Source organism: Mastomys coucha, unplaced genomic scaffold, assembly GCF_008632895.1.
Source record: "Mastomys coucha isolate ucsf_1 unplaced genomic scaffold, UCSF_Mcou_1 pScaffold16, whole genome shotgun sequence".
NCBI classification, from domain to species: Eukaryota; Metazoa; Chordata; class Mammalia; order Rodentia; family Muridae; genus Mastomys; species Mastomys coucha.
Window position 1 is genome coordinate 17,207,191 of NW_022196898.1, and position 21,979 is coordinate 17,229,169.

General features: G+C 40.3%; 2 protein-coding genes across 3 annotated transcripts in view; one reads left to right on the top strand and one right to left on the bottom strand.

Moving 5' to 3' along the window:
• The window catches only part of Gfm1 (G elongation factor mitochondrial 1), a 46,967-nt gene extending 35,764 nt beyond the window's left edge, over window positions 1–11,203 (top strand). The window contains exons 14-18 of the mRNA XM_031374052.1: window positions 3,706–3,868; window positions 5,324–5,468; window positions 9,571–9,731; window positions 10,682–10,735; window positions 10,855–11,203. Of these exons, the coding sequence (XP_031229912.1) occupies window positions 3,706–3,868; window positions 5,324–5,468; window positions 9,571–9,731; window positions 10,682–10,735; window positions 10,855–10,986 (655 nt within the window). The 3' untranslated portion in view covers window positions 10,987–11,203. The remainder of the gene's footprint in view (window positions 1–3,705; window positions 3,869–5,323; window positions 5,469–9,570; window positions 9,732–10,681; window positions 10,736–10,854) is intronic.
• A 4,752-nt stretch (window positions 11,204–15,955) lies between these two features.
• Rarres1 (retinoic acid receptor responder 1) overlaps window positions 15,956–21,979 on the bottom strand; it is a 35,596-nt gene continuing 29,572 nt past the window's right edge. For both annotated transcript variants that reach the window (XM_031374055.1, XM_031374054.1), the window contains 2 exons: window positions 16,667–16,729; window positions 15,956–16,587 (listed from right to left, as the gene is read on the bottom strand). In XM_031374055.1, the coding sequence (XP_031229915.1) occupies window positions 16,438–16,587; window positions 16,667–16,729 (213 nt within the window). In that variant the 3' untranslated portion in view covers window positions 15,956–16,437. The remainder of the gene's footprint in view (window positions 16,588–16,666; window positions 16,730–21,979) is intronic.

Here is a 21,979-nt window from a genome sequence, read left to right on the forward strand (position 1 = left end):
GGCAGGTGTGGGAGGGGAGGGAGAATTCAAGAGGAAAGGAAAGGACTTTATGGCCTTGCCTAGATGGGTCTTGTGGACTTCAGCTGCCTGATGAGGAACCTCTGGCTGTTTCCCGTACAGACTAGAGTACAACTTTCCTGTTTCAAACGGGCCTCACTGGGCAAGGGGCAAAGTGCTCCAAGTATGATTCACCTTTGGCTCTTCCCATTGTGAGACTCCAGGAACAGGCTTGCTCAGCCAGGTTCCTTCAGAGGCAGATCCAGAGTGGGGAAACAGTAAAACCATTTTAAAACGTTGGGAGACTGATTGGGATCAGAGGGAAAAGAATTGAACTGTACCTGTATACTTCCCTATATTTCTAAGATCTAGTGATCTTAGAAATTTAAGGCTTAATGGGCGTGAACCACCACCACTCCTGTCTTTCTTAAAATCGTATTTTAGTGTTTTTTTTTTACGTGTATGTGCGCACGTGTGTGCAGGCACATCAGATTCCCTGGGAATTGGAGTTCTGTGCAGTTTGTGAGCCACATAGTATGGGTGCTGGGAACCAAACTCAAGTCCTCTGCTGCAGCTGCTGAGCCAACTCTCCAGCTCCACCTCTCTTTGTCTTAGAAAGTGGATTGTTGGAGGCTTTTTGGGTAGACTGTTTATGTATGCAGTGACACTCTGCAAAGAAGGGGAAGGTGCTGTGTGTGTACTAGGTGTTGCCTTCCTCATGTGCTGCTGAAGTTTTCCTATAAATGAGGACTTTCTTTGGGTCAAGTGGATTATTAAATACTAATCAATACAATGTAATACTAGTTATGTTAGCTAACAACTATGAACCAGCTAAGGGATAACAAGCTTAATTTTTTTTCTCTTGAAATTGAAAATGTTTGTCTTTTTTCTTTTCCTTTCAATAAGTAAGGCATTACTTACGCGGATGCATGTGTGAGTATAGGCTTCCAAAGTCAGCATTTTAAAGTCTAAGGGATAGTCAAAGATTCTGTATTTAATAATTAGTATAGACTGGCATGATGGCACTTAAGGTTTCTTAAAATTGTAATTATTACTTAAAAGGGAAACTTACCTTTTCATTCATACGTTAAATAAGCTGAATTGCAAGAATATCATTCCTAGCCTTGTGCCTTCTTTAAAAAAATTTTTTTTTCAGAGTTTTGCCTGCATGTTAATATATGTGGGCCTATTGTCCAAGGAGATGTCAGTAAAAGGTGTCAAATTCCCTGGAACTGGAGTTAGGGATGGTTGTAAGCCACCTTGTTGTTGCAGGGAACCAAATTCCAGTCTGCAAGAGCAGAAAGTGTGTTCACCCCCTGTTCAGCCTCAGTTACCTTACTATAGTCTCACCAATGGTAGATATTCACTCCATTATCCTCAGACTTGAGTAATGTGTAGATTGTCTTCAAGATAATGTTATGAGTCCCCAGGGCCAGATAATTTATACTACTGATTTTATATTATAATATGAGCATTAAACAAGATAAAAATACTGTGGCTTATAACTTAGTATGAATATAAAATTGAAATGGCCAGGCATGGTAGCTCATGCTTTTAATCCAAGCACTTAGAAGGCAGAGGCAGGGGGATCTCTTGAGAGTTTCAGATGTCCCAGGGCAAAATAGTGAGACCCTGTCTCAAAAAAAGGTAAAAAGTAAAAATAAATCTACAAATTATAGATTAAAAAAAAACAACCACAATTCTTATTAACCCTAGATTTGATATGACATGGTATTTTGACAAAGTCTTTCACCATTTGCCAGCAGTGTGACTCTAGGCTTGTCTTTGCCCTTCAGCGTGCCTGCCAGTCAGTCAGTCTCCTCTTTCAGTCTGTTCTCGTGCAGTACCCACCAGTGACACCAAAGTGACCGTGTCAATGTCAATCAGGGGCCTGGTCAGTCTATATTTTCCTGTTAGCATTCTAGGAAAATGCTTGGTTAAGGGTATTGCTGTTGATGTAAACCCTGGCTTTGGTGGTGGGTAGCAGTTGCATTTGTCTGGTTACTTAGCCTGTCTCCCTCTCTCAGGTCTCACACCTATAAAATAAACACCAGAAACAGAATTAATTGCTTTCTGGGTTTAGTCCATGCAAAGTGTTTATTTAATACAACCTGACACCGACATGTTCTCTCACTTGCCTTCCTCTCATTCATAAGTGACATTGGCTGTGGGCTAATCCTTAGGACACTGCTGCCTGAAGAACTAGCAGTGCTGGAGTGCCCTGTGCTGCCCCTCCCAGCTTTGTGGGCAGTGCTTCAAGTGCCCTGTACTCGAGTTGTTATGTTGTAGAATTTTCAGTTAAGTTTAAGTAGCTGTGATTCGTTGTAATCATATAGTTAATCTACATAGTACAGATATAGACTACTTATCATTAAAATTTGTCATACTTTATTTTATTTTGTTTGTGTACAGGGATATGTGTGTGCTGAGGCAGCAATGTGGAGGTAAAGGACAACTTGAGGGACCTTGTTCTGTTTCTACCATGTAGTCCCAGGGATTGAACTCACATCATCAGACTTGGTGGCAAGCTGGTTTCTCTGCTGAGCCATCTGTTCAGCCAAGGCTGTTCTATAGGGATGCTGGGTTGTTGTTAGACTGAGACTGACTGCTCAGTACCTTGGGGAATGCTGGGTACCTGGTGGAGCCTGTGTGCGGCACTTGGACCCCTCCTCTGTGCTTCTGGCCCGACCTGACCCGATCTGAAAGGATCATGGTGCTTCTTTCACCCTCAGCTTGACTCTTGCGTCTGACGGATGCGGTTTTTCCCTCCTAGGAAAGTTCCATTCTCACTCCTTGGGGTGGCCCAGCCCATCCTGGAGCTCTTGGCCACCGGAAGACTTTTCAAAGGCAGTTAGCATTTACACTTGGGCTGTTTAGGAAGTCTGCCCCTTCCAAGTTTGCATCTCCTACCATTATGTACATTGCCTTTTCCCAAGTCACTTAGAGACTCACCCACTAATGTCCATTCTGTAAATAAAAAGTGATTGTCCTCTGAAAGTTCCAGGTTAAAGGAAGAAGCAGCTGGCTTGTGTTCTTGTGTTTCCTAAGAAATAGCCGCCTGTGAGCTTGGGTCTCTGATGTGCAGTACTTGTGTAAAATACTCTGTCCAGAGGCTTGAAGTAAACACTAAGTTGTCTTCATTTCTTTTGGAAAGCCTTTATGCCTTTATGGAAAGTGTTTATCACTGCCATTTGTCATTAATCATTTTCAGGTATTATTACATCTGGCTCACAATTTAAATCACCGAAGTCAATAATGCCAAATAGTAAAACCAAGTAGGAACTGTCTAAATGACTAATTATGGCCATCAGAGTTTTTATTTCTAAGAAATATTCCTTGATTACTACACAGTGTGACATGCAAGGGCAGTGTTCCAGAACTGGTTGAGCTCTTTGGAATGTACGTTATTAGATACCTCAGACTGAGCCTTGTATTAGAAGAAAGAAACAACTTACTTAGGTGGTATGTCTCACTTTCACCCCGGAGTAAGACTAGAAAAGAATTTCTTCTAAATAACTTCTGTAATAAAATTTCATAGTATGGCCATCACAGTCAAAGGAAAAAGTAAAAAACGAAAACAAAACAAACAAACAAAAAACTCACAAAAAAATAAACACCCAATGAAATGTGGATTTTCTGTAAATCAATGGGAGTTTATTTCATTTTGCTAATTACTAATGCTATTTGTTTTCTCCCAATCATTTGCAGGTTTGATTTTACACATAAAAGGCAGTCAGGTGGTGCCGGCCAGTTTGGGAAAGTAATAGGGGTGCTGGAGCCCTTGGCCCCAGAGGACTACACAAAGTTGGAGTTTGCCGATGAGACATTTGGGGCCAATGTTCCAAAGCAGTTTGTTCCCGCTGTTGAAAAGGTAATGTTGAGCAAGGCTCTGCGGCACTTGTCTCTGTTTGAAAGCAGGCTATTTGGTATTAAATTACACTTGTGTTCTGTCATGTTTGTGTCTACCATGGTTCCTTTTAGTTAACTGTCTTTTCAGGACTGTCCGGCTTTCCATCTTAGGCCCTCCAACTCAGTTCATGTGCTCTGTTAATCAAATGTATAATCTCTTCATAAACTGATACTACCACACTGGTTATAGTCAGTCTTTACATTTATAGTAGTCTTTAGGGGTACTGAGTACTGGGACTGCATTTTTGCTGCTGCTGCATGTACTCCTTGGTATATGAGTGTTCAGAGCTAGTTTGGTTTTTTTGAAACAGAGAGTCTATATGTATCTCTGAATGGCCTCAAATTCAGAGATTTGTCTCTGCTTCCTTTTTAAATTTGTCAATTGGGAGTAAACTAGTTACCTGTACCCTTCAAATGTTTTGAGGCCAGGTAAGGCTCTGTGGGAGGAATTGCAGAGAGCAGTGCGCACACAGAGGCCAGAGCTTGCTCGACTTTCCGTGTTGCTCGCTTCAGGCTGCTGTACACTCTAAGCAATTGTTTGGTTTGTGGACAGCAGGTTATAATTTTGTTTTCAGTGGTACTAGCATTTTTTGGTAATGTATTTTATTTGGTATACTCTTATTTTAAGATAATACTTTGCCATTCACACACTTGTAAATATCAGACGACTTAAATTCACACAAGAGAAGAATTTACATAGTTTTAAGCATACATAATGTATAATTTTGAAATGTCAGAAATATAATCCACTGTGTGTGTAGCTGTGTGACTGAATTGGGGGAGTTCTATAAGTATTCAAGTGACTGAAAATGAATTGCAAACTTGTTAGCTATACTCTTTAAATCTAGGCAATTTTTTTTTATATCTCAATTATACCTCAATGAAGCTGCCTTTTAAAAAGTGAATTGCATTTGGGAAAAAGAAATTCCCTTTAATTCTAACAACAATTTTAACTGTTGTTAAGAACAATAACGTTTTTATGATGTGATCTGCCAGTATGGCAAAGTAGTAATGGACCTGTAACAGGGACTCAGGACACAGCCAGTGCTTACACATAGATTTGGTAAGGTTAGTGGCCTTAGTTCGCCTTTCCTCCATTTTTTCATTCTGAAATTAATTTTTTCATTCTGCTGTCTCTGTAAGGGAGTGTGAGCATTAAGTCAGTCCTGAAGTTGACATTATGAGACGACGATGATGAGTGCCCTTAACTTCATGTTCCAGCCAGCTCACACCTTCAGATACTGAACTTCTCTACAGAAGTGCTCATCTAAATGTAAACTCACTCAGAAATATTTTGAGAGGTGAAAGACAGCATGTATCCTAAGAACATTACATTTCTGAGCAATAACCTTTTTTGGCATTTTGGGCAATACTCTGCAAGTGAAATCTCATTGCGGTTACATTCATTTGTTGTTAGGGGTTTTTGGACGCCTGTGAAAAAGGCCCTCTTTCTGGTCACAAGCTCTCTGGGCTACGGTTTGTTCTGCAAGACGGAGCACACCACATGGTTGATTCTAATGAAATCTCTTTCATCCGAGCTGGAGAAGGTGCTCTTAAACAAGGTATGTAGTGTGCTGTGAACCCTGTGTCTGTCTCCCTTGGGAGGCCACCATGGTCTCAGAAGCAGTACTGTTAGCCTTCCCTGCATCAATGCCTGGAGCGGGCATGGGAGGACGAGTACTTGAGTATTTGAGTGTGAGAGCACATGGGCGTGTTCTTTCTTGTAAAAATCAAAGCCTGCCCTGTCCTAAATTATCTGCATATTTATTTTTAATGTGTTTTAAGTTCATATATAATGTAAAGTTCTAGTTTCAGTAAAGAAGACAAATGCTCAGAACTTTAAGAAGTATTTTAAAGATAAATTAGTCATGTTATTTTAACTGATTTATTTAAATGTCAAGGAGCTCATACATTTGTAAGTAATTTTTTCAAATATCACATTTTAAACTGTTAGGCATTATTATGAGAATGGAGAAGTGTTTTGAAAGACTTCAGTAAACTTTATAACACAGACTTCCTGCTAAACTGCTAAATCCGTCAACCTTGTATTGCTCACACATCATACATTTATTAAAACCGTGAACTAGAACTCTAAGATGTTGTGGGCAGGCATATCTGATTCTTTGCTTTTAATTCAGGGGGAACAAATGACAGCAAAGCAATTTGACATGAAAATTATCCAGTAAAAGAACCTCACAGTTACGTTGAAATCAGAAAATTCATTTTATTTGCCTTCTTATCCATACCTGGTATTTGTCAGCTCCTTAGCAATATATAAAGTGTCTTTACCTGATAAAATTGATACACTTACAGTTCAAAAATATGTCCACCAAAGAGTTAAAATAGACAGGGAGGGAATTAACTTGATTATTTCATAAGCATTCTGTATATCAGAATTCTGTTGACTGTGTAATGTGAGCTTTGTAAATGTCTTTTGGCCTCAGTTTGTACCTCTGCTTACTGCTAGGCAGCGGCTGGGAAGCCTGCTGTTTTCTACTAGGTTGCTAACTCCTCATTTTATTAAACGTAGTGATTGTAATCTAGTTTTCTGTTGTAAAAAGAAAGAGTGACCTCCATTTTCTTTATATCAGCTGTGTATTAAACAGGCCCTGTAGTCATGATGTAGGAATTTAGTCAGTCTGAAGAAAAGAAAATGATGTGGATGTTATTGAGCATAACTCAGATTAGAATATCCACTTTTTGACCTTAAAATGTTCATTAATTTAATACACCTAAAGTTAAAAAATTATTAAGTAGTTTATCACTTTTTAGAAATGCAATTGAATTAAGAAGCACCAATTGTTTCATGCTGGTTCTTGACTAGAAGTTTGAAACTTTCGTGGAAGTAGAGATTAGATAAAGCTAAGATTATGTGGTCATCAATTGACATGATTTCATCCTTTCTAAATCTTCTTATATTTAAATATAAATAAATATAGATGTTTATGCCATAATATATACATCTAGCAATGAAAATGTCAGTGAGCTGCGTTAGTGCGCAGTGGGTGTGCATAGGGAAGCCTGGATCACAGCTGAGATGACAGGTTGTGCAGACAAGCCAGGTATTAGCATGAAAAACAGCTAATTTTGGTTTTTCATCTCACTATTTCTTCATGATTAAAGCCAAAAATATATGGGACTCCATTTTATTCATAAATAAATGTAAATATTTGCCAAAAATAGAATGTAATTTTAAAAAGAAAAGGCATTAGATTTAGAATAAAAATGAAGATTGATTTTTAAAGTTCTAAAAAAAGAGGAAGTTTTAAAATATTAAAAGTAGATGCCTTTGGGCTGGAGAGATGGCTCAGTGGTTAAGAGCACTTCCAGAGGTCCTGAGTTCAATTCCCAGCAACCACATGGTGGCTCACAACCATCTGTAATGGGAATCAAATGCCCTCTTCTGGTGTGTCTGAAGACAGCGACAGTATACCCACATACATGAAATAAATACATAAATTTTGTTGTTTTTAAATTGGATGCCTTTAATCCCATCAGAGATAAGCAGATGTCTGAGTTTGTAACCAGCCTGGTGGTCTACAAAGCAAATGGGAGAGTCAGGGCTACACAAAGAAATCCTGTCTTAAAAAAGCAAAACAAAACAAATTAATAATAATTAATTAATGTAATTAAATAAAACCAAGTACAGGAAGTTCTTGCCAAACAGTAAAGAATTGATGTATGTATATACATATATACATACATACATACATACGTGTGTGTGTGTGTATGTGTGTGTGTGTGTGTGTGTGTGTATGTGTGTGCACATACCTACCTACCTTTAGGCACAATGTGTGCAGTCCTTCCTGTTATATTGCCTTTGACCTGGAGTTGTGTCTTGCTGCTTATTTCCCAACACGTTTGCTTCAGTTGTTGCTCATGAAGTTTATTGATGACGTGTGTGTGCTGTGTTATGTTGAGTGCATGAATGTCTTGAGGGTTTCAGCGCTGTGAAGAGACATAATGTCCATGGCAACTCTTACAAAGAAAACATTTACTTGAGGTTTAGGTTTAGTCTCAGAGGTTTAGTCCATTATCTCATGGCAGGAAGCATGGCAGCATGCAGGCAGACATGGTGCTGGAGGATGTGAGAGTTCTACACCTTGATTCATAGGCAATAAGGAGACTAGATTCCACACTGGGCGGAGCTTGAGCATGGGAGACCCCAAAGCCTACCCCCACAGTGACACACTTCCTCTAACAGGATCATACTTACTCCAACAAGGCCTCACCTCCTAATAGTGCCATTCCCTGTGAGCCAAGTATTCAAACGCAGCAGTCTATGGGACCCATACCTATTCAGACCACTACAACAAGTGAGCTTATCTTCACGGTGTGACCTTAGAGCTGAGAGAATTGAGATTCAGAGCAACTGCCTCCTCATTCAGCCACTTAGCCCTTAGCCTTCTGATACTACTGTTTTTGTTAGTGGATTGAAGCAGAGACTCACCAGCATTACTGTTACATAGGCTTACCTTGAATTAGGTATTAGAGTCTATAGGTAATTTTTAGAGTGCTATATTCAAATACTGAGACATTGCATAAATGGCATAGAAACTTGAACATCTCTGGAGTTTGGAGTACCCAGTTGAGGTCCTGGTGCCAATCCCCTCCTGGTACTGAGGGTTGGCATTACATTGTTACTCCAACAGTGACTGCACTCAAGTCTGTAGTGTCTTTAGAAGTGCCTAGATGAATATACAGGAATGGCTGCTAGTTAATTTCTTATGAACAAACTGATGCCTCTGGAAAAACTATGGTTATTTTAAAACAAACTAGTTTCTGAGTTGTCTTTCCTGTGTTTTGTTTAAAACCTTTTATTTGGGGCAGTTCAGCCAGTCTGAGGCTAAATATTTCTGCTCTAGCCCCGCTACTAAATTTTTGTAAATATTTGAAGTGTAAATATTTGAGGTTTTATTTTACTTTTTCCATAAATATTAGTATTTGTAACTAAAAAGTGTAGTAGTTGTGTATTAGATGGGACTAAAAAACATACAACAAGTTTTATGTTAAAATGGTTGTTAACATCTAGTCCGATATTTTTTTTAATTATTGGTGAAGAAACTAAAGACCTGGACAGACTTGAAAATCAAAACAACTTGTTAGAGATGGAAACTAAAAGCCTGAGTCTAAGTCAGGCAGTGGAGTTGGTCAGCCTAGAAAAAGAAAGAGTTCTAGGAAGTGACTTGATTCTTCTAAGCACCCTCTCTTTCCCTGTGATGAGTTATTGATGTGTGTGTGTGTGTGTGTGTGTGTGTGCATACATACATGTATACATACGCATGTGTGCCAAGGACCAGTAAGGAAGAATGAGTTTATGTTGTCTCACAAGTGACAATTCCAGAGAGAGCAATTAACACAGCCATAGAGTGTACATACTGTCGGACTTGATGATTGATGTTTTCTGTGCTCTGTAGCTTAATGAGATTTAAGAAATTTTTCAAAAGCATGCTAATGGAAATACACCAGAGTGAAATGTTATCTCTTTGGAATTTTCACATAGATAACTGTTACCATTACTATAAAAAGAAAAATGAGACCAGGGGAACTTTAAGCTTATCATTTTGTACCATTGGGAAAGTGCCATCTGTCTCATGTAGAGCTGAAGAGAATTTTACTTTAATAACAAATATACTTAACTTTTCCTTTTCTTTTTAAACCTAGCCTTGGCAAATGCCACATTATGTATTATTGAACCTATTATGTCTGTGGAAGTTATAGCCCCAAATGAGTTTCAGGGAACAGTGTTCGCAGGAATTAACCGGCGCCATGGAGTGATTACAGGGCAAGACGGAATTGAGGACTATTTCACGTTGTATGCAGATGTAAGTATATACTGATAGTTTCATGGGTTTCCTTCACACTGTAGCTCAGGCTAGCCTGGAACTCACAGTAACCTGGTGTCTTGGCTGCATGAGGTTACCCCTCTGGGGTCACAGATATGTCTTATTTAATTAGCCACAAAAGGTAATCAGTTAGGCTTGGTTTTGGAAATTGTGGAGCAGACTGAAACATTTGCTTTTGAGTTTATAGCTTCTACTTTGTGGCAATTTGTGTAATTTTCTGTGAGAGAAACTCTTAAGTGCAAAAACGAAACATAGGATTCTTTATATCTTGGCTATATATATTTTGGTGAATTTGTTGTTTCATAGGCACATAGTTACTTTTTCCTACTTTAACCATATTTGTATAGCTGCTTTATTATGTTATAAGGCTAGTATTTAATTCCCTGATCTGTAACTGTCTTAACTTAAATCTCACAGAGGAGAAAGTATTGGTCACCTTATAGCTAGCCTTTAGAAAGATGTTGTTGTCAGTGTATCATGTAAGTACACAAAGGAGGGCTTGGGTGCAGCTCAGTGGGAAGCATGCACTGGGCCTTCATGAGTCTCTGGGTTCCGGGCCAAATGTGTCACACACACACACACACACACACACACACACACACACACACACACACACAGAGGCAGTGGAAACTCATTAACATTTTCCCAGAAAAAACACATGACTGTGTGAACTGGAGGTACTGTGGGGATAAGAAGGGAAGACCATCAGTGGTATACAGTCTGTAGAAAGATTTGGTATAATTATACCTGTCAAAATAATTTCCAAATAGGGTTTCCTGTCTGGGATAAGACAGAAGTTGCTCTGGCTTTTGTGTCTTTTAAACTTAAAACTGTTAATAGAAAGCTAATTGTAAGGCATTAAATTGATATATCCCTGTGTTTTCCTCAAACATTAGTGGTCCTAAAATATTTTTTTTGTTTGTTTTTAGGTTCCCCTAAATAATATGTTTGGTTATTCCACTGAGCTTAGGTCTTGCACAGAGGTAAGCAACTTTAAGGCGAATTAAAGCTCACTTTAGCGCTCTTCAGAAGAGTACTGTGCACATTAACTACATCCTGACTTGCATGAGCAAACACACATCTCTTTTTCTCTCTGTCATAGGGAAAAGGAGAGTACACAATGGAGTACTGCAGATACCAACCGTGTTCACCATCCACACAGGAAGAGCTCATCAATAAGTATCTGGAAGCTACGGGTCAACTTCCTGCAAAAAAAGGGAAAGCCAAGAACTGACCCTCGTCACTTTGAATATACTGACTGTTTGACTACCAGACTTAGGGATGATGGAGTCCGGTTGAACGAATTCTGATGGCAGAAACAAATTTGGGAGCCCCTGTTGGCTCATGTTCAGGAGCTTCTATATATACACAAAGGATAACTATGTGCATTTAAACTGTAGTGACTATTTTTATTGTTTAGTAAAAGACCTGAAATAAAATTATATTATTACTAAAGTACATTTAATATTCTTTAATGGAAGAAGAGGATAATTTTCAGCTTAAAATATAGTTACTTCACTTTTTTTTTTTTTTTTTTTTTTTTTTTTTTTTTTTTGGACATAGGGCTATGTGTATAGCCCAGGTTGGCCTCAAAACTCACAGTCCTCTCTCACCAGGTGGTAGGATTGTGGGCATACAACACCGTGCACATGTATGTACATCTGTGCTTTTGTGTGTGAATGTACACGCCAGAGGTTGTCTTTCGTAGATGTCTTCCAATTTAATGTTTTAGGTAAAGTCTCTCACTAAGCCTGAAGCTTGTGTGTGGCTGAGCAGAATGTCTCAGGGATCCTCCTGCCTCTGCTTCTCCAGCAATGGGATTGCAGGCATGGGCCATGCCCAGCTGTTCTCACATGGGTTCCAGTGGATTGAACTCGGGTCCTCATGCTTGCCTGTCCAGTGTTTTACTGGCAGTGCACCTCTCCAGCTCCCTTATTTTTTTTTTTAATCGTGATGGAACATACAGAAAAGTTGGGAAAGCAGTACAGAATAGTCCTGTAGCTTCTGCCATTTCTACTCAAGAGTCAACAACTTTCAGTGGTTTGCTTTTCACATAAGTTGTCCATTGTCCCTGTGGCATACATTGATATTTTAAAAATCGCTCTCTAGAGGCTATGAAAGTAAATGTTGTACATCATGACATTTCGTGGGGTATCATTTAATGAGGCTTTCTGTTTAAAAGAGAATCATTACAATCTTACCTGGAGCACTTTCAGAGTCCTCACTGGGCTATGAAATACTAAAGATGGCACGTGGCTTCAGTTTATGGCTCCTCCAAATGTATAACCACTTTTGTATTAGGGTACAGAAGTGTTGCAGTCTTGTATCAGACAAGAACAGGCATTTACTTATGCTCTCTTTATTTTACTTGTATTCATAGATTCGGGTAAAATAGAATTTGTGGAGTTGCTGCTTCATCATTGTGATGTAGTGTAGTTCAGTTGGAGCCATTAGAGTTTGGTCTATATTGTATTCGTTAAGATTAAGAAGGAATGAATGTTAAGCTTTTGCTTCCCATAAGTTGGCTTTTCTTCTGTATCCCTTTAAGAATTTTTTCACTCTCAAACTACTGATGCCACATGCATACCCTAGTCTGTTATACTTACTGTATAAAATAGACAAATTGTAATTCCCATGGGGTATTTGACAGACTCTCCTATGGCAAAGACTAGCCTTGAGCTCTTGTATCTAATCAATTCATATCACCCTGTAAATGCTGTGTCTTTGTAACAAGAACAAACATACAGAGATAGTAGATTCTTTGAAGGCCATGCGGTTATTAAGTTTCCAGATAGATCCTGTGGTTCCAGTTACGCAGTAGCTCCATAACCTTAGGAATGTGTGTGGCTATACCAAAGCATCAAATCTGGGGAGTGGTGTGCTTTAGGTACTATGAGTATATTCTCAGTAAGGAAACAGTCTCATAGAACATAATGCAGTCTCTGGATATTGAGAATAATCAGAGAAGTGTGTTTTTAATTTGCTAAATATTCTGAAGGCAGAGACAGGTAGATCTCTATGAGTTCAAGGCCAACCTGGTCTACATGGTGAGTTCCAAGCCAGCCAGGGCTATATAGTGAAACCTTGGAGATAAAGAGGAGGCAGGGTATCCTGGGTATCTAATCCATTAGTGACATTTCATAGGCAATGGCATGGGCCAACATGGGAGTGTGGCTAGAACAGGATCCCATAGGAACAGTTCCAGTAACAGAGCCCACATCTGTTGCTAGCTCATTAGACTAGTGATGGGTGGATGGTAAAGACCAAACAAGTCAATAGCATAGAAAAGATTAATGTAGATATTAATAAATGAGGATTTTTATGCCACTATCATGAAATATAGTTTTAGCTAATTTAAAGAAAGTGTTAGCTTGTGTTGAGGAGAGGCCACACTAGAGGCCTAACAACTGCTGTGTGGCTGCTCGCTCCTGACTCACTTAAAAATTCTCAGGAGCTTTAAGTGACGATCCACCCAGTTCCACTTCCAGATATCCAGGCTCCCTGGAACATTTCCAGTTGATTCCAGCATGCATTTGATGTTAAAGACCACTGCGGTGTCACATAGGCCCAAGACCTGCAATTATTGTTTTTTGCAATTCTAATGTATAATATCAATATTCTTTTGTGTGATACCACATTTGGGGTATTGTCTCTTCAGCTGATAACTGACATTAAAGAAATACATTTGAGTTTTCTCTTATTCTTTTTCTTCCCGCTTAATTGTGTAGCTTGTGAATCAGTACAATTTAATCAGTTTTGAAAATTAGGAATTTTTGCATTTTAGTATTTTAACGTATGGAATCTTTAATTTGGCACAGCCATCAGAAAGGAGTGAATTGTGACCTGTTGGAATTATCCCATTGCAGAAGGTAGCTCTTTTGCATTGCTGAAATACATTGTTGAGTCAGAATTTTAAGTCTTCAGCTAATTTTGCAATGTTTCACTGCAGTAAGCAACTTATACTCCTAGAAATCTCATGCATAGATCAGGGAGCATGGTGGCTGAGTCTTGTTCAAAGTTAGGGAAGGTCACAGAACTGACCAGAAACTTCTAAACTGAGAAAAAGTATGGTGTCTTGAAGGACTGACATTCAAGTCCAAGTGTAGACATTTATATTGACCTTCAAATGAACCGTCTTAGTGTTCTGTTGCTGTGAACAGCCATGGTGGCTCCCATATTTGAAGGCATTTATTTAATTGGGGCTGGCTTATAGTTTCAGAGGTTTGATTCATTATCATGGTGGCAGCACACAGGCAGAAAAGGTACTGAAGAAGTCACTGAGAGTTCTTCATCTGACTATGCAGACAGCAGGACAAGAGAGACACTGGGCCTGACTCAGGCCTTTGAAACCTCAAAGCCCCATCCCCCAGTGACACTTCCTCTAGCAAGGCCACACCTCCTAATCCTTTCAAATAGTGCTACTCCCTGGTGACCAAGCATTCAAATCTGTGAGCCTATAAGGGGCAGCTCTCATTTAAACCACCATGTGTACTATCTAAAAAATTTACCATTCGAGTACAAAAAATTGAAACTGAGTAGAATAAAAATCCTGGTGCTACTTTTGATATATCTTGAAATTCTGAAAGTTCTGGAGACGTTCAATGCATGTGATGCTAAATGCAACTGTGGCTGGCTCCGTGGCTCAGAATTTACTCTCCTAACACAAAGAGGGCTTGGGGAGTCCAGTTTTATTTTATGCCAATGCAAATGAAGTACTTGCTCTGATGTTAGCCAGTAAAATCAATGTTAATGAAATCAAGCTCACATCCTTAGCGCTCTGTTAGGAAAAATGTGCTGGCAATGGTGCTGAGAGTTTTAGCTGCTTCAGCTTTGTGGGCTTGGCCTGTGGTTCCTCTTCACACTTTATACCAAAATTAGTCTGTTTAAGGCTTATGTTTGCTTACTTGGCTAAATTATGGTCACTTTAAAGCCTGATGGAGAATGTCTTTTGAATGTAAGAAATACCTTACTGCTATAATGTATTGTTTCAGCAACATAGAGACCTACCTTCTGCAATGGGATAATCCCAACCTGTCACCAATTCACTCCTTTCTGGTGGCTGCCAAATTTAAGATTCGATATGTTAAAATCCTAAAGCTGAAATACCTTATAGGAGGATGTTAAAAGAACAGTTAAGAGTTCACAGGACAGCAGCGTGCTGTAATGTATATAGTGCTCATAGGATCTATATGGAATGGTCATGTAGGGAACTTCGGTTAGAAAACCTGTCCGTTGGCTTGATTTTTGGCTCAATGCAGTCATGCCATTATATATTGCTTCTGGAGTGTTTTTAAAAAGTACTTTGTCTTCACTGTTGCCCAGGTGGGAGAGCTTCTGCGTGTCTTCTAGGATTATGCAGAGGATTTAGAACTTGTTGAAAAGAACGGATATTGGGGAGGTAAATAGAAAAAAAGTACACAAGTACCCTTGTCTAAAATCTTTATCTGTACAGTAAACGTTCTCATTATCTAATAGTACAGACTAAGTACTATGGTCCATTTTTAGTAATTGCCTTGACAGTGATAAGAAAATGGTGTTCTCTCTGGAAAACCATTCGGACAATTTTGGTCTCACCTATGAATATATTATATGAGACTCTGGGAATCTGGGGAAGTAGCAGCTGGACACAACTCTAGTGGACACAGCATTAGGGTAAACAGCAGTCTATGATGTTGCTAAACTGGGCTGTTTAGGTCAGGTGTATTAACTGCATTTCAAGCCTCTGGTATTTTCAACTCTAGGTGGGCAGAGTGGGACATGACCTCATCCATCGAAAGGCTGTCTCTGTGTGCATTTTTTATTTTGAGGCTGATGCCTCCCAATCAGTCAGTGGCCCAGGAACCTGGCTCAAGGGTTTAAGACAATGACATAAGTGTGCCATTAAATTTTAATAATTGTGAGAGGCAAGTTATGGTGACATTCCCTGGATGAGTTCTTCCCATCCTGAGGAGGTTCGTCACTGAATTTGATCGTTACATATTATGTTGGCTTTTATAGATTATTTACACCAACACTGGGTCCTGGTTGTCCTAATGAATAACAATAAGTATATGGTACTTTCTGAACTATATTAATGTTTCTTTGTGTGTCTGCAGCTTTGATCATGTGAGGCATTTATAAGGTTTGAATCAGCATTGGGATTTAATTTAATTCCAGGTTAGCCCAACTTTTCCATGCATATCAAAATTTACAAACACATTTTATTATTTAGAAATATAAACATTTATTTGAAAGTGGGTATCACGTTAAGAGGAAATATTTGTCTGAGACTAGGAGTATTTCCCTACAGTTTACTTTCACTGAAAAAAAAAAAAAGCTGACATAGTAAGTAAGAACAATTTAGCAACAAAAAATAACCACAATATGTCCAGAGTAATGAAAAATTCAAACTCAGAACAAAAAGATGAAACCCTTTCCCAAAGCAATTGTGGATCCATCCACCTGCTGTGTGGTGGATGTGCTGAGACTGCCAAGCCCCATCAGGTACGTGTGCACCTGCTTGCAGAGTTCAGCACCAAGCCAGGTCAGGTGAAAAACAAGACAGGGGGTCTGAACACCGGCTTCTGATTGCAAGCTTGCCTGGGTTGCTAGAATGCCCGGACCTTTGCTTTTATACAGGAGTGATGAAGTCAGCTAGTGGAGTCATTCTGTTTAGAAGATAATAGAAGCAGATCATTTCTTCTGTTTAGAAATTACTGAACTCTGTTGGTGCCATAGCTGATGCTTCCGCAGTTCCAGAGGCTTCTTCTGGGCTCTGTAGCTCTTGACAGTGGTAATTTACTTTAAGGGGCTTACCAGGGTACCAGACCAAGTGAATACGGCAGGGAATGATTTCCTAGGAAGTAAAGGCCTAAATATTATAAACTTGAAAAACTTAAAATAAAAACAATTCGATACACAACTTTGCATCTTACCTGTGTGGAGAATTCATGAAGTAGAACAGTGAAGTCAAGATCAATGCTGTCGTCCTCCGTTTTCTAGAGAAAGGAAAACAGGATTTGTGAGGCTGTGCCATGTGACTCCAGTGGGCGGTGCCTTGGCTGAAACACGTGGTGCTCCCGACCTAGTTCTAGAAGTCGGTCACAGGTTCTGTTACTCAGTACAAAGGAAGTCTGGTTGGAAGTCCTTAAAAGCTTTTCCTCTCTGGTATTTATGGGTTTGGCTAAAGTCTGAAGTCTGTGAGGATAAGGAGAATCTTCTGGCAATCTTAGTGATCTAGTTACTCTGATGTGTTCGCTGTGCTCTTCTCTGCTACTGGAGAAAAGCACGCTTTCTACAGGGCTTGCCACGGGCAGTCAATACACGGTCTCATGTGATTCTTCTGTCTTACAGGATTCAAATCTAGGTCTGACTCCAGCCTCCATGTCCTTCACATGTGCTGCATGAAGCCCTCCCATAATGTTGTTAAAACCAATATGTTAGGTATGTTTTGGCTGGTGGGCATTTGTCCTCACTTTTTGTTTTCTATAAACTTTAGTAGTCAATTTCCTAGTTAATTTTTTGTATTTCTTATTTTTATAGATCAAGGATACTTAACTAGTAAAAATAGGATTTAAAAAAAAAAAAAACCTTCGGTCTTTAGACTGGGTATTAATGAAATGTTGGGTTTGGTCTTTGCTTTTCTTCTCGGTGGGGATTTCACAAGCCTTCTACACTAGGTGAGGAGAGAGCTATAGAGGAAGATGCAAAAGGGACGGATACATCAGAGACTGCTCTTGTACGTTATTGGGTAGGTTTCTCTCTGGCCTGGCAGTATAGTATAGTATACACAGGGGTGTTCAGACAACTGAGGCACAAGCCACACAATCAGAATTCACCAGGGAACACTGTCTTTCATTAGAGAATAAGTTACCAGCACTTCTTTTACAGTTACCCTTCTGTATCTGTATAACCAAGAATAGAAAATATAGATTCTGAACATGTGCGGGCATGTTTTTGTTGCTGTTCCCTAAATAGAACAGAACAACAACTGACAGAGCCTTTATACCGTACACGAGCAAACTAGAGGGAAAGCACACCAGAGAATGTGTGAGGCTTATGAACAAATACCGTGCCTGAGCCGCACCCCACAGGTCAAGGGGCTAACTATCAGTTTGTATGGTTTGGAGGTGTGTACTTGGCCTTGCTTGGCCCTCATTTAATGACTATCTTCTCTTCGGAAGGAAAAGCTGATCTTTCCTAAGTTGCCCATCAGTGGACCCCTGACACAGACTGCTGCGGCCTGTACCGTTTCTCAAGGCCCAGCTTTCCCAGGAATTCTTAAACCTTTAAAACTGGTTTTACTTACAGACATCTTTTCAAGGCAGTACTTTCTTATTCTGCTTTTGAAAATAACATTTTTTTTATGTGCATATCTTTGAGATACAGTCTTATGCAGCCCACACTGGCCTGACACTCTGTAGCTGAGGCAGGTCTTGAACTCCTAACCTTCCTGCTTCTACCTCCTAAATAATGAGATTAAAGGCAAGTACTACCATGCTTGGCTTTAAAAGCAGCATTTTTTTTTTTTTAATGATATTATGGTAGTCTTCAAGTTATAGGTAAAACCAGGCTGGGCTTTACATAAATAATAGAACTCCAACTAATCTGTTTACTTACTAATCTGTTTTGCTCAAACCACAGAGTAGTGCCAAGGCTGCATGTAATTCAGGGAGCCTGCCTGCCTCGCGTGGGTGAAGCTATAGGTTCATCCCGCAGCAATGACAAAAGGAGAGGTATCACCCATGTTAAATGTGTAAGTTAGTTATCTGCTGTGCCTACGATGTTCCTTACTAAAGCTACTGAAGCAGTGCTTGCATCGCTGCCTGTATGTATGCATCCTTCCTTCAGAAGGGTGGGCCCTTGAAACCAAGCCCGAAGCACAGCTTGATACAGAGCTGCAGAGGTAAACAGCATACCTCACAGTCTGCCCTTTCCAGGTCAAGCCCTGCCAAGAAGTCATTATTTTTAATATTATTTAGAAATAACCTCTTTGGCTTCTATTCAAATTACCACAATGCCAAGTGCTTATATTCCAGATTGATGGTGATTTATTATTATTATTATTTTATTTCTGTAACTTAGCACTTTACTCTTCCTGGAAACCGTGAGGGAGCCTTGTTTGGCTCCATTTTTGCGACCCCCCCCCCACTCCATGTCCCCTCTATCTCCTAAAGGGAGAGACTAAGCCCTAATAGAACCAACGTGGTTTTAGTAGAGTAAGTAGGCTTATGCTATTAATATACGTGATCAAAAAGAGACTTCTCAGAAGAGTAGATATGGCTGCTGATGTAATTTCTGTTATGTATCTTGGGTTAGTGGAGGGAGACCATAAGCTGGAATTAAGCCTGGAACTGACTAAGAGTGAGTGGCAATCTGGTAGATACTTAGGGCTAGGGTCAGATACTTTTGAGTGTGAAGTGGAAACTTAAGGGTTCTTTGGAAAGTCAGTTGGATGGTGTTTTGCTGGGGCAAGCATGGAGTAACACAGGTGAAAGACTTAAGGCAGACTCATGAAGGAACGTTTCACTGAAGACGACACAGGAGAAGACAAGCGTAAAAGGATACATGATGAAGGAGTCTTTGCTAATGACACACATGTATTGGTCTGCCTTATATCGCATAGTTGAGCTGCTTTTGTTGGGAGTCCGTAGAGAGGAACGCACCAAAAAACTTCGGATGGTGTGCTCCAGCTTCTTGCTGCTTCCAAGGACTAGGGCTGATTGGCAGAGTGAAGTCAGCTGAGACAGCTGCACATGCTCAGACAAGACCCGTGGAGGACACATGATGTTTGGAGGGTATAAATAGGACTTCAGGGACAGTGACAGAGGCTGAGCTAGGCTTGCTTATAGAGCTAGGGGTGCAACACTTGTGGGTCTCACATCTTTGACGATGTTCACTTCGCTGAGAAAGGCATAGCCGAGAACTTCTCATGGTGTCCCTCTGGGTCCCTCCTGCTGACTCAAGCCAAGGCTGAGGCCTGGCTGTCTCTGCTAAGTAGTGACACCACTGTTGATTCGTGTTTGCTATCCTGACTCTATTGAACTGGACTACAGGTATATCCGTGAAGTGTTTTCCAGTGGTTCGAGCCACCCCTGCCAACCTGTGAACTGAACTGTGTATTTCCAGACAACACAGACAGGAGTTGCTCCAAAGAACCTTTCTGGGGCTGAAGAGATGGTTCAGTGGTTAAGAGCACTGACTGCTCTTCCAAAGGTCTTGAGTTCAAATCCCAGCAACCACATGGTGGCTCACAACCATCTGTAATGAGATCTAATGCCCTCTTCTGGGATGTCTGAAGACAGCTTACATATAATAAATACATAAATCTTTAAAAAGAAAAAAAAAGAACCTTTCTAAACAGGTCCATTTCCCCTGTATTCTTTCTTTCCCACTAAAAATAGGTTGTGAAAAGATTAAAGTTATAAGAGTGGTTACAAGATTTGGTAAGTTGGAATCAGAATAACGTGTAGTTTTCCTTTCGTCAAGTTGTAACAACAGCTGGGGGTACAGTGAAAGCCCTTATCCCCATTTTCCTTCGCTGATAAACTCCCCTGTCCTTGGCGCAGCCCTGCTGGTATTGGGAATGTCATTTGTTCTTTGGGTCTAAGGAAGTAACTGTGGTTGTATGACGGGTCTTGTTCATATAGGGCTATAAGTTTAGAAGTTTGTATTTCCTTATACCATAGCACTAGCAGGTAAGTTTAACCCTGAGAATTCAGGTAGTAATTCTCATTCAGAAAGTTTCAGGGGAAGCGATAGGCAACCCGCCTCACACAAACTTCCTACCCCTGAGCTGTCTTGGCTTTATTAGCTCCATGAGCCCTGTTAGAGTGAGAGAGTGAGGGAGACTTAACAAAAGTCCATTTCTTGTTACATAGCAATAATCAATTAGAGGGTAATTGCTCTTTAAAAGCACTCTCTGAAAATATCAGTAAAGAAGAAAAAAAAAGTTCTATCTGATGCCTGTTTTACAATGGTCTTTGGAAAGGAGACAAAATTATTATTAGCATTAAAAATGCCAAATATTTGGCAGGTTCCTCAGAAAATACTGATAACCCATTCATGGGTAAATAGTGAAAATGTTTTCTGTTAGTAAGTACTTCTTACAGCTGGTTTGGCTTTTACTCTGGGAAAACCCCTCTCTCCCTCTATCACATTTACCTGAGAAAATTCCCAGCCCTGGTTAAAGGCAGCTGTTTGCCTACTTCTCCCTGCTAACAAGCCCTTGTGCAGATCCCCACATTAACCAGCAGGGTCCACCTCACATTCCCAGGATTCCTCCCATTGCCACCCTTGGCTCAGACTGTTCTCTGAGGGGACATAATGGATACCCGAGCACTGAGACTGGCTCCCACCTGTGTTGGTGTCATGTGTGACTAGTGTCTGGCTGCTGGTGTCTGCTTTCCCTCCAGGTGGGCCCTCTGCTGCCAGATCTAAGGTAGGAAGAGTACCAGACTAAATCTTATGTAACTATGTACACTGCCACTTGTGATCTCTCGCAGTCAGTGGCCTTAAACACCATCATCACGACATGATTACAGCCATCCCTGCCTGTCTCTTAAACCCAAACCTCTATGGTTAGATGACTGTACAGATTGTCTTCTTGCCACAAATCAAGATGGCTTCCTCTAAAACTGTTCTTGATGTCTTTCCCAATCAAGGAATAGAAATCTCTTTCCCGGTTTGGGCCTAAAACTCATCCTTCACCTCTTACCATCTTCTGATGTTTTTATACCACCTACAAGATTGTCAGTTCGCCTGAATCCAGATACTCCAAGACCTCCATTGCTACCCCTGGTCCAGGCCACCACCAAGCCTTGCTGCTTCCTCCCTTGTTTCATGGTAGTCTGTTCTCAGAGTGGAGCCAGAAAGATCCTGGGGAAATCACATCTGCTAACAGGATAAAGTCAGGCTTGGACCAGTGACAAATCGGGACTTACAAGGACAGACACCCTCCACTTCTTGCCATTTCATCTCATTTCCTGCGGGCTCCCTGCTCACTCTGTAGAGCCACACAAGCCTTGCCACTCCTTCAACCCATCAGCCGCCCTGCGGCCGAGGTTTCCCTGTCTCAGATTCCCTTCTCTTGCTCTTTGTGCCTTTTGGCTTCTGCTCCAATGCCAGCTCTGGTTCCATTAGCCTTACTTTGCTATGGAAGTTGCCTTTCAAGATTCTGTATTTCCTTCTCCCTGAATTTTTTTTTTCTTTTGCCACAGGCACTCCCCATCACCGTTTGATACATATTC